This window comes from Mustela nivalis, assembly GCF_964662115.1.
Source record: "Mustela nivalis genome assembly, chromosome: 7".
In the NCBI taxonomy this organism is placed as follows: domain Eukaryota; kingdom Metazoa; phylum Chordata; class Mammalia; order Carnivora; family Mustelidae; genus Mustela; species Mustela nivalis.
Window position 1 is genome coordinate 106,136,376 of NC_139026.1, and position 17,068 is coordinate 106,153,443.

At 46.9% G+C, this 17,068-nt stretch overlaps 1 protein-coding gene across 1 annotated transcript in view; it reads right to left on the bottom strand.

Annotated features, from left to right (window-relative positions):
- Positions 1-7,013: 7,013 nt before the first annotated feature.
- CCND2 (cyclin D2) overlaps positions 7,014-17,068 on the bottom strand; it is a 30,475-nt gene continuing 20,420 nt past the window's right edge. Inside the window, exon 5 of the mRNA XM_082737983.1 lies at positions 7,014-12,492. Coding sequence (XP_082594109.1) covers positions 12,343-12,492 — 150 coding nt within the window. The 3' untranslated portion in view covers positions 7,014-12,342. The remainder of the gene's footprint in view (positions 12,493-17,068) is intronic.

The window sequence follows — 17,068 nt, forward strand, 5'->3', positions numbered from 1 at the left end:
CTAGAATGCAAATTCCTTGAGGCCAGGGACTTCCTTGTTCTCTTTCATGCCTTCAGTGCCTAGAATGGTGCCAGACACATTGTAGGAACTCGGTCAATATTTACCACTATTGGAAATCATGTTCCTAAGGAATATCTAATGATATGGTAACATTCCCCTGATATGTGATTAAATGGGGGAAAAATGGTAGGATAGAAAACTATTCACTGTGAGGCTGATGTAAGAAAAAATACAGACATTTGGGGGAAAAACACAAGAAGAAATGTGCTATTTGTGTCAAAGATTTCTCTAGGCGATATTTATAATGTTAAAAATGTTTATGCTGTTTTTATTACTAAAGGACTTTTTCCATAAATATATGCAAGATGCCTTTCACAAAGAAAACTATTCAGGGGTGGGTGAGAATGTATGTATGTGTTCTCTCTATGTAGCCATTCACACACACGAAGGCAAGCCAACTTAGTATTATTACCATTTAATACAGTTGAATATTCAAAAAAGAAATCTGAGTTCATGAGCTTTTTTGTTTTCGGTTTTCTGCTTCCTTTTAGAGTTGGGCTCTGATGATGTCACTTTATGATTTTAAGAGCATCTGTAAGACCAAAATAGAGACAAGAAAAATTTTTTATAATTTTTTAAAAAATTTTTATAAGCATAGAATGTATTATTAGCCCCAGGGGTACAGGTCTGTGAATCACCAGGTTTACACACTTCACAGCACTCACCATAGCACATACCCTCCCCAATGTCCATAACCCAGCCACCCTCTCCCTACCCCCTCCCTCCCGCAACCCTCAGTTTGTTTTGTGAGATTAAGAGACTCTTATGGTTGAGACAAGAAAATTTTAAGACGAGAAATGGACAGACAAAACTGACAGCAGATACCAGTACAAACTGAGGGCCAACAAAGAATCGTGGCTTTGCAATTACCCAAGTTATTCCAACAACAGTACTTTGCTTTTTCCCTCTATCGCTTTTAAGTTGGAAATTATAGTGGTTTATGCAAATTTAATAAAAGAGAAAGTCTTGGACTTTCACTGGCAGGGATTTCCTTGCCCCACCCACTGTCATAATTGATTACATGCTGCACCCTGATGGAAAAACAGAATTTCTAGGCCAACAGAAAATCACAAATACATGGTAAACCATCTGCTTTGTCCGCTGACTGAGAAATAATAATGTGACCGATGATCCGCGCGAGAAGGGGCTGCCGGTCCAACTGTGCCCAGTCCTCCATCAGCTTGCTGTCTGAAGGTGGCCCCCTTGCCAACGTCGGACATCTGTCATCCATGGTTCTCCATTATTGCTCGTTCCAAAAAAAAAAAAAAATCATATCTGTCCATCAAAAAGCTTTTCTACTGATGGACAGTCGAAGGATGCCTTCTCAGCCTGACGCGCTTCTGGGGAACTCCCCTTTATGTGAATACATGTATCCACTAATCCCTTTTCATGCCTCGCTTTGAGCCTGTCACTTAGTGGGGAAGAGAACTCTCCCCAAGCCCAAGTTCATAGCTGTTTGGAAGAATGGCAGCAGCACAGAGAGGTTACTATGAAAGTTATAAATGCTTACAGTTTTACTGCCATGGTATCAAGAGTGCTCCCCTCCAACAGGATCCACAGAAAAACAACATCTCCTTGCACCCTGGGCTTTTGGGAAATTAACATGTGCATACATAACGCCTTTAAAAAACAATTCTGCCACGTTTGCATGTATTCAGACTGGCTGATTTTTGTTCTTCCTATGTAATACACTTGACATAGACTACCTCACTTAAATCTCTTAATTCAGTGAGGAGAGACAGCGAGAGAGGGAACACAAGCACAGGGAGTGGGAGAGGGAGAAGCAGGCTCCCCACTGAGCAGGGAGTCTGACGCGGGGCTCCATCCCAGGACCTGAGGATCATGACCTGAGCCGAAGGCAGAGGCTCAATCAACTGAGCCACCCAGGTTCCCCGAGGTTTCCCATTTTTTTTTTTTAAAGATTTTATTTATTTATTTGACAGAGAGAGATCACAGTAGGTAGAGAGGCAGGCAGAGAGAGGGGAAGGGAAGGAAGCAGGCTCCCCGCTGAGCAGAGAGCCCGATGCGGGACTCGATCCCAGGACCCTGAGATCACGACCTGAGCCGAAGGCAGCGGCCCAACCCACTGAGCCACCCAGGCGCCCCAGGTTTCCCATTTTTTAAAGAATGAGCAAACTCAGAGCTCTTGCTGTTCATCAGTGGAAGCCCTGGGATTCAAACGCAAATCTTCTTGCTTAAGTGAGACTTTCCACTATGGCACCCTGACTGTCCCTGTCACGATGCGTGTGACACTTTGTATGAAACATACAAGGGCGTGGCACAGTCAGTAATACTCCACTCCAAACACTGGGGGATAGCGAGTGGGAAGGCCCGGGCTTTTGCTTCTGTCACAGCCCTGACAGAATGCTAAGGAAAAAAGAAGACCTTAAGGACCATAAAATCTTGGTCTCTTGGCCCTAGTATCTGGAAAGATTTAAAGTATGAAGCAGTAGGAAATGCCATATCAAAGCAAATCTTCCATAGTGCTTTCATTTTGATTTTGCAGAGACATATGGAAAATATAAGTAAATGATTGCTCTTGCTTTTTTTTCCTTTTCCAAAAAAAAAAAATCTCGTAACCTTTACACCCAATGTGGGGCTCAAACTCATGATCCTCAGATCAAGAGTCACATGCTCTTCCCAACTGAACCAGCCAGGCACTCCTAAATGATTGTTTTTATTTTTTGTTGTTGTTGTTGTGTTAAGATTTTATTTATTTGTCAGAGAGAAAGGAGCACAAGCAGGGGGAGCGGCAGGCAGAGGGAGAAGCAGGCTCCCCACTGAGCAGGGAGCCTGATGTAGGACTCAATGATCCCAGGACCCTGGGATCATGACCTGAGCTGAAGGCAGATGCTTAACCAACTGAGCCACCCAGACGTCCCTGAATATTTAGAATATCTAAGGCATCAAGAATTTCCAAGAACTGCAGACCCTTAAGTCTCGGACCACCTCAATGCCTCAACTGCTGGGCGACCCTAACCTCAGAATGACAGAACCCTTGCAGGGCCTCGGGACATAAATTTGGGGACTCGAGAAGGGGAAGGAGGGGCTCCCCTGGAGGTGGAGAGACCCCAGAGAAGGAGCAGTTGTGTAGCACCCTGGGCAGCCTTTTGTCTTTCGGTCCCCAGCCCCCAGCCTGGTGTGGGAACAGCAGAATATTTATTTTCCATTCCAGAGTAGTGAAAACGTCACCGAGACAGGCCCAGTAGCAATGTTCGCAATTTCCTTGAAATACTTCAGAACATGTGGCCTCTGTGGGTGATTCACGTAAGCCGTAACCCAGAGGCTACCAGCATTCCTTGTTGGCTCCAGCTGCTATAACAGAACACCACCGCTGGGGGCGCGGGGAGCTTCACCAGCTGACGTTTGTTTCGCGCAAGTCTGGAGGCTGCAAGTCCGGGATTGGGTGCCAGCAGGATCAGGTGCTGCTGAGAGCCCTCTGCTGGGTGACTGACCACCGCTTCTCTTTGTATCCTCACGAGGCGGAGAGAGAGCTAGGTAGCCCTCGGGCTTCATCTTATAAAGCCCCTAATCCCATTCACGACCCGGTCACCTCCCAAAGTCCATCAAGTTTCATTAATAATTTTCAACATATGAATGGGGTGGGGGTGGCACGCAAACATCCCAGTCAAGGATGTGCAATCCAAGGGTGGTCCAGAGGTACCCTAATCAGGAGAACCACAATCCATAGAACTTCAGTTACCTGTATCCCGATTGCTTATGGGTGCTTTAATGAGCATCCTGAATTTCAGAAATGAGGATGTACTGGTGAAAAGAACAGCCTGTGAACTATAACAATGCGAGTTAGTTTGGGACCTCATTGAAATCGATATCGGTATATTGGCCTGCTGAAGCCATCTCAGAGACACTCCTCGCCTCTGAATAAACAGGCAGGCTGGCCTGCTCCTCATATTTTAAACAGCCCTGTGTCCAGCCACAGGATGAGGAGGCCTTCTGATTGCTTGTTACTGACTCTTGCTGCTTGACCAAGAGACTCCTCCTACCTTTGGAATATTTACCTGGAGGAATGAAAGCTTCACGCAAGCTGGTGGTAGAGACAGAGCTCTGAGCTCTTCCAGCACTACGGGGACAGGTGTGAAGCACTTAGGGCTTGCCCTGTCTGCTAAAGACCAAGGCAGTTTAAATCCTGGTGGGAGGCCAACTAAATATTAAATATGTCTGCGGGCTGCCAATCACTGAGAAGAATCAGAAGTCATGAATGCACCAGCCACTCCCAGACGGAGTCCGAATGTAGTACTAGCCCAGAGAGAAGCAGGTGAGGGAACAGCTGGTCCCTCTCGTGGCCAGAGAGGGGTGCAGTCTGGGCAGTTTTTCTACAACTCAGGGCAAAAGGGTCTTTTTGAAAGCTGTTCCCGTCTGTGGTGTTGGCGCCACCTAGTGGGCTTCCCAGGAAGCACCACACGTTTAGACTGTTCAATAGACTTCTGCTAAGGCCAGAGGGTGGTCAGGGCTGGGGGTGACCAGTAAAAGCCAGAGCCAAAGCCAATCACCACAAATGAAACCCAAGCCACGTTTTGGATAAAGGAGAAACTCAAGGCTCCAGCAGGATACCGAGGTGGCATCAGAGGGGACAGCAGAGCTCTGTCTTGCTATCTTCCCAGGCCACCCACTGCTGCTTGACCAAGATTGTGGACAGGGCTGAGGAACTCTGACCCTCTTTCATGCAGGGGAGGCCCCCAGCGCCCAGAGCGTGAAAGCCACCAGTCATCATCTCGAAAGTGCCAGCCTTGGCTCTTTGAGTCTAGGAGAAATTAGGTGGGTGGGCATCCCAAATTAGTGTTTGTGGTTGAATTCATCCTGTTTTGTGAGGATAATGTCTGTGTTTACAACATTGCAGTTTCATTATATCATGTTTATTCTTCAAGCTATCTGAATATTTTCCCTTCGTTTTTAATTTGCATTACCCCATTGCTTTATTTATGGGAAGGGTCAAACTGTTTCTCTGGTAGTTTCCAAACTGTGCTGCATTTTACCAAGTGTTTTCCTAAGATGCATTTGCTTGAGGAACCCTGTGCTCTGTCTCCTCAGAACGTGTCCCTTCCCACCCTGGGGTATCAATTTACTCCACAGGCATTGGCATTCGCTGTTAGAGCTACATGCATTCTTGTAGGCTATGTGTTCTGTTTCCACACTGAAAGTTCCTTAACCACTGGGCACAGGTGTTGCCTTCTCAGCTTTTCCTTGAAGGCTCAGCATAGACCCTGCACACACGGGTGTTGGCTGTGGATACCCAGTTTTTCCTGATAGGCTGAACCTTCCTGGCCACAGACACCAGCCCTTCTGCTGTCATTACTAGGAGAGCAGGGGAGAAAAAAATTGGGTGCAATATTCAGTTTTGAATACTCGTTTCATGGCAGTATGTTGAGAATATTGTAAAGCCAATTGGAACATTTTATTTTGGTGTTACCTCTGTGTACTGCCTAACAGTTCCAGATCTTGGGAAAGCCTTAAGAGGTATGAGAGTAGTCACTAGCGCACAGAAGACCTGAGATCTCTAGTTCTTCCCTCCACCACTAACTTCCACTTTCAGAAAGGGCACTTTTGTCTGAGGTTTGAGATTTTCCAAGTGTAGGAAGAGATGGCTCTGACTGTGCATGTGAAGGGGCCCTGAAATTTATCACTAGCAGCTGTGTGGAATGAAGCACCTGTGTTGTCCCCTCCCTTCCCACCCTTAACCATTCGCAGTTCTGAATGGAAGAAGCCCGTGATGTTTCTGGATGCCATTTGGAGGAAGGAATGGTGTTGTGGTGTTAATTAACACATAGGCACCGATACTGCTGTATGCAGGACAAACAGTTGGGGGAATGGGGCGGGGGGAGGGACCCAGCTGTACAACAGGTTGTGCAGAAGAAAATTCCAAGGATGGTTAAGAGTGTCAACCTGGGCCCTTGAGGGGGCCTCGCAAGAGGCCTCGCAGACTTTACTAGGCAGAAACCCAAGGGAAAAAAAGCTATCCCTGCTTGTCTTTAAACATGGGGACGGTCAGTGGGGGATGGAGACCGGGAAATTTCTAGGCTCCTTGGAAGATTAGAAATTCTGTTAAGTGGAGTTCAGAATAACAGGCGACGTCTTCATTCGGATTTTCCCAGTGACCAGTATTAATCTTACCGTTGCAACTTGGGTCAGAATTAAACTGGGACACAGCCTCCAGTGGCTTTGAGAGAGGCAGGGATCTATAGAGGGCATGAGCGAGTGTTTATAGCAACATCAAAATGGCTATGAAGTCATTGCCCTTTGCATTACCCATCGCTTTTGTGAAAGAGGCTGGTCTGAGGAGCTGAGGTCCAGGGGCAGCTCAGACCAGGGCCTGGCAATTTATTTGTTTTTTATGTGTATTTATAAACATATAAATATGTATATGTATAAATACGTATATTTATATGTGCACTCTTCCACCCCCAACCCCCTCCTAGGCTCTGCCTCACCACCCCTCCCCCAAAGGTAGTTATGACCTGATCTTCACAGGAGAGTTATAGACCAGGTTGGAATCAGGTGAAAGCCTCGAGGTGCTGAAGAATGAGTCAAGACACCTTCAGAGGTGGAGTTCTCCAGAGACGCCCTCAGAGTCTGGAGATGGCGCCCAAGACCTCTGGCACCTCCCAAGGGAAGAGATACTCACTCACAGCAAGAGTGAAGAGCCGGCAATCACCAGGAACCAAGCCCAGTCGCGACAGCAGGGATTTGCCCACCTTAGGAAGGTGGGCTGACGCTTCTCATTTATGAGATGGCTCCCCGGGGGGGACCCAAAAGGGAGGAAAAAAGTCATTAACTACGTGTATCGTAGTCACATGGATACACACGTGGGGTACCTTTCAGGTTAGGATTTGTGTTTTATGCCACTACCACTTGTTGCCAGTAGAGTTCCGACAGGAGAAAGACGTGTTCTAGTCTGAGGGCTGCCGGTCTATAAAGAAGTCAAAGTGGCCAGAGGATTTTTAGGTCAAGGTGAGTTTATTGTCCAAATAGCATAACCTAATTGCATCCAAAACCATTTGCAAATCCATCTTTAAGCTGGTCAGAATAACAGGCCATTATTTTTTTTTAATCGCTTAACACTGAACAGGCAGGACCTCTTCAAAGGCAGTTGACTATACCATGTCACCATCATAACCAATAAAACATTTTTTTCCATACTTCCTAAAAACCTTTTGCTTATACTGATCATGCTACTTTAGCACTTGCTAGCATCCCGACCAAATAAACACCCACACCTCTTATAGAGTACATTGTGAGAGAATAACATTGACTCAATATGGCATCACACTCATTTTAAAGCAAAAAAAAAAAAAAAATTATAATAATAATAAAAGAAGTCCAAGACGAGAAACTGTAACTGAGAGAGAAAGAGATCTGAGGTACACGGTACAAGGGTAATGAACATAATGGAAAAAATCCAATGGCCCAGTGATTTGCTGGGGACTTAAGAGTTGGCCAACAGTAAGAAACAAAAACCAATTAAAACAAAACAAAACAAAACAAACATTTTTTTTTTTTTTAAAGGACAGGCACCTGTCAAAATACATTGGATACTGTAATGGCTACAGTCAGTAAGGCACTTTTTCCCCCAAAGTAGGCTGCAGGCAAAGGAAGAAATGTTGCAGCGACAGCGTGCACGTGTACATTTGCTGATGGCTTCTTGAAACCTGAGCCAAGAATCGGGTCTGATAGTCCAGCTAAGTCTAAAAGCAGAGACAAACAAATGTAGGAGAATAGCTCTGGCCAAAAGGACTGTTCTGGGTTTTTTAGAATCCAGAGTCATGAAAAGCCACGTGGTTCGAGAAAGTCATAAACGTCCTCCTGCATCTTCCTGCCCTATTTTGTACAAACGGACGACAGCATGAGTGGCTCTTCGAAACTGCTCTGAGCCCCTACCGATAGAAGCCTGCACTCATTCTATGTAGCTACAATTTGTCGGCTTAAGGGGACTTTACTGTCTCAGCACTAATTTCCCTTTTAAAGCTATTCTCAGGGTTGGACTGTCTCAAAGATAAACAAAGAGGAATCCTTTTGGCTTAGAAGCCAACTGGCTTACTCAGACTTCCTCCCCGTTCCTACCTCCCATTCCCACACTACCAATATTATCTTCTTGAACTAGAAAATCATTATTTACATGACATAAGGTGCAAGTCTCTTTCTTCTCCCAGCCCTGCCCCCTGTGGCCCATGGAGAGAAACTTCCCCCGCCCTCTTGTGAGCAAGTCATTCAATCTCGCCTCACGCTCTTCACCTCTGTCCTCGAGGTCCCCCCGGGGCAGTGTGGAAAGGCCAGACCACAGGAAAGCCACACCTCCCTCTGAAGAGAAGCCCATCCTGCTGGCAGAGGGCTGCTTCCAGCCTCAGGCTGCCTGGAAAAAGCAGCAGACCAAGAGTCTCCTGTACAGAGAGCGTAGACCAAAGGGGTCTGGCTGTTGAGACATGGTAAGCTCTTCAGTGGGGTCCTGGGACAGTTCCAGAATAAAGCCTCCTCTGAGACAAGCCCCTTCCTCTGAGGTGCCCTCCTCTCAACATGGGGAGACATTCTAAGGAGGGACCTGTCCCCTGCTCCCACCTGTAGGCTTCTTGGCCGGTAGGAACCTGCATGGAATTGAATAATGCTTAGCATACATTTTTGGCATACTAGGACTTTCCCCCTGGGATTTGGCCAAAACAGGGGAAGGAATAAAATTTGGCAGGCTTAGGGGAACAATTTAGCTCCCACTGATGGAGAAAAACAGTTAACAACAATGACCCAAAAAACCAAAAACCAAAAACAGAGAGGAGGAAGAACAGAGAAAGACAACAAAGTAAGAAAGACCAGAATATATCTGGAACCCCATTTGTGGGAGGTGAGAAAGAGAAAAAAAATCCGTGGGAGAGAGCTGAACTCCCTCTCACACAAAAATTCCTACCGAGGAAACCAAGATCTAAGGAGGGGGCATCAGCTAACTAAGAAATCCAAGCTTCCTTCTTTTGTTTACAGAGGGAGTAGGTAGAAAAGCCAAACAACCTAGCACCTTCCCCACCAGTAACACCACACCTCCCATCACACCGGGCCCCAAGAACAAGAAGGAGAAAAAGATCAGAAGGCCCCAGTGGCACCGAGAGCTCCAGGAAAACTGGGAAGTTACAGACTGCAGGGAGAGCCTCTAAGCCTCTTCCCTTCCTTATTCATCAGGTTCTATTTGAGCTTAGTTAAGAGATGTCACTGTTGAGTGACTTTGTACCTTGCTTTCTTTAGGCTCCAAGACTCCCAAGGACTAAGGGACCACACCTCCTTCCATTCCGTGTTACTCCTCAAGGGTCTGAAAGAGCGTCCTAGGCAAAGTGAGCTCTTGACAAAACACTGGCTGCTCAGCTTTCCTCTCCAGAACTTCAGAATTCACCACCCACTGTCCTACCCGAAACTCCCTAGAATTTTAGGGTTGTGCTAACTCAGCAAATCCTGAACCCTTCCAAACATACTTCGAGAGAGACTGACTCACCCAGAATGGCATCTCTGTAGAGACGCAGCCTCTCCACTTCCCTCCAGCTCCCACTCCCATACTCATCTGACCTATTTTCCCCATCACGCCAGTTCAATACAATTCCGAACCTGAAGACCACTGAGTGCCACTTGGCAGAAGGGCTGACCGGCTGCGGTCTGAGACAGATGGGAGGAGGCACCCTTGCGATCCCGCGCACGGCAGATTCATATGCCCACAGATTCAGACCTAGAAAAGCCTCTGAGATGATCCTAAACTGGGGATGGCCATGTTGGGGAAGGGGAAAGAGAGATAAGCGGAAGAAAGCTCTGCTTTAAGAAAGGGCCACAAGATGAGGATCTGCAAATAGCCTGCTGGAGTTCTTCTCTGTCTGTCTCCTGATACCTCGTACCTAGTGCAAATTATGACTTCCTAGTTCACTGCACAAATGTTTGTGCTGAACGTCTGGCCGGGGGGGGGGGGGGGGGGGAAGGGAGGGGAAATCCCTTGGTTCAATTGTATTTTTTCCATCATGATGAGGATACCGGAGTCAAAATGGAAGCCTAATGACCTTCATGACTGAAAAGGTCCCCAGGTGTCAGACCCAAGGGCCAAATCCATCCCACCCTCCCCCTGAGAGGGGCTTGTGGCCTCCTCACTGACCTCTCCTTTCCCCGCACTAACGGCTCCCAAGCAGAAACTATGCAGTTGTGAGGTATTATGAAAACAAAAATGTGAATCATTTTCTTTTGTAGCTATTGAGTTTGTCCAGTAAACCTGAGGTAAAGAATGCTCCGTCTTTGAAGAATGTGATAAGAGAGAGAGAGAAGAAAAAAAAACCCAAAAACAAAAACAAAAGGAAAAAACAAAAAACAAAACAAAACGGGGAAAAAACAAAACAAAAAACAAAGAAAAAAAACCATCATACGCTACCAGAAGAAAAAACTATGGAAGGGCTTTTCCAGTACGAAGAACTCCTATCTCAACCATCTACTTCAGGACTTGGAATTTAAGCAGTAAAATAATATATTATAAAAATGTTTATAAAATAGCAGCACACTCTGTGAAACATTACAGCTAGGTACTGTTAATGTGAATAAGGATGAATGATCTTAGCTTCTTAGCAGCGCAAAAAAAAAAAAATCATAAAAAACTGAACACAATAAAATGAAAAATAAGAGACCCTTAGATTTTTCTCCATCTTCAACCCTCATACTACGAAACAAGGCAGAATCTGTGTATAAAATAACTCTTCAAAGCAGCCCTGTTCTGATTTTTCTTTCTAACTTAAAAAGGCAAATATTTTAATAGCTTCATTACCTGTCAATTATAATTGTGCAAAAAAAAAAAAAAAAAAGTTGTTGCTCCAACCTCTTTGCTAACTGAATGCCTCTAAGAAGTGGAGAGGAAAAAAAAAAATTCAAGTACGCTGAATACAACTTTGCAATGAAATTAACGAAAAATGGAAAAGGGAACAAAATGCCACACTCTGATATTCAGCTGTCTGTCTGCACCAGCGGTAACTTTTCTTTCCATGTCCAAGGGAGAAGTATGTAGGTGGGAATTAAGATCCTTCTTTGCCATCGAAATGGTAATAGATCTTTGTCTGTAGGCTTTTTGGAGGAATGTTGTGATGGGAATGTCGGTGGAAAGGGGTGTCTCTTGAGTCCCGGTAGGATACCAGAACTGTGTACCAAAGAATGTTAGATACCAGAAGTGAATAGTCACCCAACTTGGGCAGGAGGGGAGGAGCACAGGAGAAGAAGGGAGGAGTCTATTCAGCGTGACTTGCATAAACCATCCCATCTATCGCTCGGGAACAATGTTTCAAAGTGCTTTTCGAATGGAATGGTTTATAACAATGCTCAACTGTGGACCAGACATGCCAATCAGCACCAAAAAAATCAGTTTTTTAATAAAGGATGCCAAGGTCACATTGCCCTCTTGAATACATTAAGAGAAAAGATTCCATTCCAGATCCCACCCTTGGTCTCCATCTGCCTCCAACTCATAGGAGTTTTGGTTCTGGCCCAAAGCTAGATTGCCCCTTTTGATAAAAATATGGTGGTGTCTGCAATGAACCATGTTTGGAAGAAGAAGCAAGATGTCAAAAACACATGAAACCCAGCATCCAATCACCTGTGTCCAACCGGCAAAATAAAACATCTCTTTTAGGTAGCAGCTACTGTAGACAGCAAGAGTTCGTAACTAGAGTCAACTATGCTCCAGACTTAATAACAAATAGGTGGTCAAGAGCAAAGGGGCTTCTACATCCAAAATGGTTCAATCAGGTTGAGAGATTGTTTTGTACTCCCTCCCCATTGTGTCCCTTATTTCTAATTCTTTCTTGAGTTCATTGCTTTGCAATCTAATCATGCCATAAATGGCATACGCAAGTTCCTTGAAATTATCCTACAAGGGGTGTGTACATGCTAGTTCATAACATGAAAAAAAAAAAAAAAAGCCTCGTCTAATTTGTTCCCATATTTGCAGGCATACATTTTCTCTAGCTACTCTGCAGGTTTTCCTGTAAGCATTTTACTATTACCTTTAACATAATCAAACAATAACTGTTCGCATATACAAAGGGATTCCCTTCTGTTGTACTTCAAATAGGCACCAAATGCTTTTAGTTATTCCGTTTTTATAGGACCTTTTTCTCTCACTTCTAAAAAGATCTTTCAATACGATCTAGGTGGGGGCAGAATTTTTTTGTTTGTTTTTGTTTTTAAAGTTTTATCCTAAAACATAAAGAACAAAACACAACCAGAGAGGAGAGAGCAGATTTGAACGATTCTCTCCCATTCAGCCCAACCGTGTCCTCACAGGTCAATATCCCGCACGTCCGTAGGGGTGCTGGCCTGGTCCAGCTCATCCTCCGACTTGGACCCGTCCCCCTGGTCCTGACGGAACTGCTGCAGGCTGTTGAGCAGCACCACCTCAATCTGCTCCTGGCAGGCTTTGAGGCAGTCCTAGAAGGAGAAGAGGTCAGATCAGAGCTGTGAGAAAGACCAACGGTGGGCAGTGCACTTACGAAGAAAATACACACAGCGGAAGCCTTGTGCGCTATGTGCCAGTTTCCCGATAGAAAGATGTGTCCCGGCAGAGCCGTGGGACCACACTGCTCTGAGTGGGGTGCACCGCCGGCAACATCGGCACACCCTTATCCCGGCCCATTCCAGATCCATCGAAACAGAATCGGGATTTTGGCAGAAGCCCAGTTGAGACCAAAGCACGTGAGAGTCTGGCCAAGATTCTGAGCCTTTTACAGACACCATATACCCCCCGCACCCCCGTCATCACAGTGCCAACTGGGCGCTTTCTGCTTTGGACGGTGGGAGGTGACACAGACAAGGCGAAGGCCAGCGCCACAGACAGAGCCGCAGAGCTAGGCTGGTGGCGCACCTGAGGATGGGTAAGAAGGGAATGGACTGAACTGTACTCACAGAAAACGCCTAAAAGCTCTTAAAAAGAAAACCTCCTTTTCCCTGCTTCCTTACCGCCCTCAATTCTTACAGCACTGCAACACAGAATGTGGACAGAACTCTGGACGTTGGAGCTGTCCAATTGGGGAAGAAGTAAGAATTTGCAGCATTGTTTGATATTAGTCTATATTTGGTAGGGAAATTTCAGAATAAATTTGTCCCGGGCAGAAGCTTCTGTTAGTGGGGTGCCATGGAATGTGCCACACTCGGGTGTCACTGGGGGGGGGGGCAGGCACTTAGCAGCTCGAGGTAGAGAAAAATCACTCTTAGCAGATACGTGTCCCCCTCCCCAGGCTCCCTTTCTGCACTCATGGGGCATCTACAGAGAAAATAAGTTAAATCGACTCTGTTGGGGTCTTCCCACAGCTTATTCTAGGCTTCCCCTTTGTTTGTTTCACTGTGCAATTTTCACTGTAGCCTGGAGGCTATGGTTTGCCAAGCACAAAAGCATTATCTTTATTTTCCGAAGATCTAAAGTAAAGGGACACAGTTTTCATGCCTCCAAATATTCCATTCCTATCTCGTCCATGCCACATTTCAAACTACAGCTTTCTACAAAATTTAAGGTTAGGAACAACAGGGCGCCTGGGTGGCTCAGTGGGTTAAAACCCTCTGCCTTCAGCTCAGGTCATGATCCCAGGGTCCTGGGATTGGGCCGCATAGGGCTCTCTGCTCAGCGGGGAGCCTGCTTCCCCCCACCCCAACCCACCGCCTGCCTCTCTGCCTACTTGTGATCTCTGTCAAATAAATAAATAAAATCTTAAAAAAAAAAAATTAGGAACAACAGCTGCCCGATTGTGAAGGGCGGAGACAGGCTATCACCCAGAATGCGAGACAAATGAAGAAAGGGAGAGTCGTATTTGCGACCCACCCTACACACAGCAGCGGGGGCATTTCACTTCTCGGATCTGTTCCCCAACTTGTAGAATAAGGACGAAACACACTCACCGGGTCGAGGTGACCTCTGGAGCTATAGATAAGGTGATAAATTCAATAAATGAATCCCATTTCTTGTGATAACAAACAACAAACCCCTCCTGGAGCCTGAAAGAATTATTTCAATTTCTTAAAAATAAGGTATGGATAAGAATTTGCTCCAGATTGCTGAAGGAGGCACGATGGGTCTGGCACTGGGGGTGGCGCGTGGAGCGAGAGAAACAGAGCCCAGCCACAGAGATCTCTGGGCCACTCCAAACCAGTGAGCAGTCAGGGGCTGGCCACATCTCTCATACTTCTGTGGCGTGTCCTGGTCTCATCCTCTACCCTGTCCGACCCCCTAAGTACTGACTGGAAACCTTGCCTGTGGGCCTCCTCCAAAGCCTACACACCCAGGGGGGTGCTGGGCTCCCAGGCCACTCCCCACTCGCCCCACGAACTCGCTGTGAAGGCAAAAGGCATCACGTCTATTTCAGTAGAGGATAGTGGAAAACCCGAAAGCCTTCCGATCTAAAGAAAATGGATCTTAAATAAAGATAAAGCTGGTGTAGGCCAACAAGGCAAACAGCAGCTGGAGGCAAAGGACTCTCTACTTCCCCTGGGAAGGTCCTGCATCACAGGTGGACAATAGGGCCCAGACGGTTTTCCTTCCAAACCCGGAATAGGTAGCTTGCTCTCCATTTGATCACCGTCTGAAGGAGCCAACGTGTTCTGAGAGGCCATGCTAGGGGGTCTAACACGGTCCTCAAACGCCCCGTCTCAGGTCTCAGGTGCTCGCCGCCCTCCCTCATTCCCCTGAACTCCTCACTGAGAAATGAGGGGCTACAGAATTTAAATGAATATTAGTTTCCTCTTTCTTTTTTCTCACAGAGAATAATGAGTTGAATCCGGCCAGTTGTGACAGGAGGTCTGTTCCCTCCAGAGGTCCTTCAGGAGCTGGTGAAGGTTAAGTTTATTTTTTTTTCTAGGGGGACGGGGGATTGGGTCAGAACCCCTCCATACCATAGGGACGGTAAATGCATGCTTGCCTCCAGGGAGGACAAATCCTATCCCAAGCATATGGCAAAAAGAGTTTATTCCCCGCCCCCCCATGTATAATTAATACATGTGTTCTATTAGCTTCAGGTGTGGCATAAAGTGTTTTACAGAGGGTGGCAGGACTCCCACCAGATTGAGGGACGGTGTGTGTGTAAGGGAGGGACAGACAATAGCTCTGAACAATGATATTCTGAAAGAAATGCCAGTCAAGTGTCAGCCACAAGTCCTCTTTAACGAGAGGGTTTCCCATGGCACAGCCATTTGGAGAAGAGTCCCTAACGTGAAGGTGAAGGTCATGTAGAAGACCCTCCTCCGCAAGAACCCTGGTGCCTCCCACGGATCCTGTCCAGCTTTCCTTCCTCAGAGCCTGTATTTCGGTGCCATGGGAAGGTTATCGGGGTCAGCGCCCCTTCCACCCCAGAAATACAACCAACTCAGGACTCCATGATTATCACTGCATCAGCCACATCAGCATCCCTGAGAAAGACGGTCCTTCACATGAGCCAGAGCTCAAGAAAGCAAAAGAACCTGATCTGGGAACGTGTTAAGAGTCTTCGCTCTGGAGTCGCCAACGATTCTGTTTCTGGCATTCAGCCTTCCCTTCCAGCAGCCTGAAACCTCTAAGAATAGTTCTGGAAAAAATCCTACAGGGAAGGCTGGGACACTGGACAGTCACCTCTACAGGACTTTCAGAGCCATGGGACTGACGATCAGATGCCTCAAGGGTCACATTTATGTAAGTTCCAGCCAAGAACACGTGGTACCAGCTTCCCTGAACAAAATGAAGGAAGCTTTCCTATAAAACACTTTCCTCAGCTCTGTTTTCATTCCAATCAAAACCGTGACTGATCATGGTCAGCTCTTGATCTGATAGCTCGCACTTGAAAAGATAAAGGACTACAGCAGTCACCCCAGAAATGAAGGACCCTGAACCCCAGCCCCTGCTCTCTTCTAGATTCATCTGGGACAGAGCAGGAAGCTAAGCCTCTCTGGGGCCAGTCATGTCCCTCACTCCTGGAAGGTTCTCTGGGGTCTCTGCCTAACCCTCCTTCATGGTCCCCTTCTTCACAGCTCGGCTATCATCAGCTTGAGTTTCAAGTGTAGATCGCACATTCCTAACTGGATAAAGAAACTTGAACGGAAGAAACTGTCTACTCTGTGATGGTGGAGACAGAGAAATCAGCACCCCACCTTCCTTAAGACAGAACTCACTCCTGGTATTTTAATAACCTCCATTATGAACCATTCTTGGGCTTGCAAAGAGCATGAGAATTTTCTAGAAGCTGATGGAAAGTGAAGGGAGAGGGAAATGTGTTGGTGGTTTTACTACCTGCTGCCAGACGCGCCCACCCCACACAGGCCCCCATTCCCACCCAAGGAGCTCCCACTCTCCCAAGCAGCAGGGCAGGACCATGCAGGGGACTGGGGTGGGGGGAGCGGTGACCTGAAGAGAGGAGGAACCCTGCCTCAAACCCAGCAGGGCTGCTCGTGCTGGAAAGTCAAGCGGAGAGAAGGAAAGAAAAGAGGGGGACAAGTTCAAAGGCCCGAAAAGAAAAGGAGGCAAAGCTGGAGTAGAGCAGAATCATAGTTATTTCCAAAGGGCAGAATCACAAGACGCCACACGGAGGCAATTACAGGGTCAGGGGACTTGGGGGTCCGAAGGGCTCTGGGAGCTCACACAGCCACACGCCCACATTGTGCAGCTAGAGAACGGAACTGAAGCCCGGTTACGGAACTCGTTCCCCGGTTACGCTGAGTTACAGGCTAAGCCTGGCTGTAAACGGGCAAGCCTCCAGCTTCAGACCGCTTCCCCCTGAGACCCTCTGCTTCTTCCCAGCTCTAAGGAAAGACCGACAGGCCAGAGAATCTCCAAGAAAGGGAGACGTAGCCCAAGGGGCTGGGGGTGGGGCTGTCGGGGGGCGGGGGACCACAGCTCCTCCTGTGAAAAGATGCTACGTGCATGCAAAGTGCAGTGGCTCTGGGACCTCTGCTTTCCGGCAGCCTCCGAAAGCACCCGTCATTGTGTTAAGATGCCCCAAATTAAGCTGATTAAAAGGAAAGCCATAATGCTCGTCTGTCAGCCTGGACA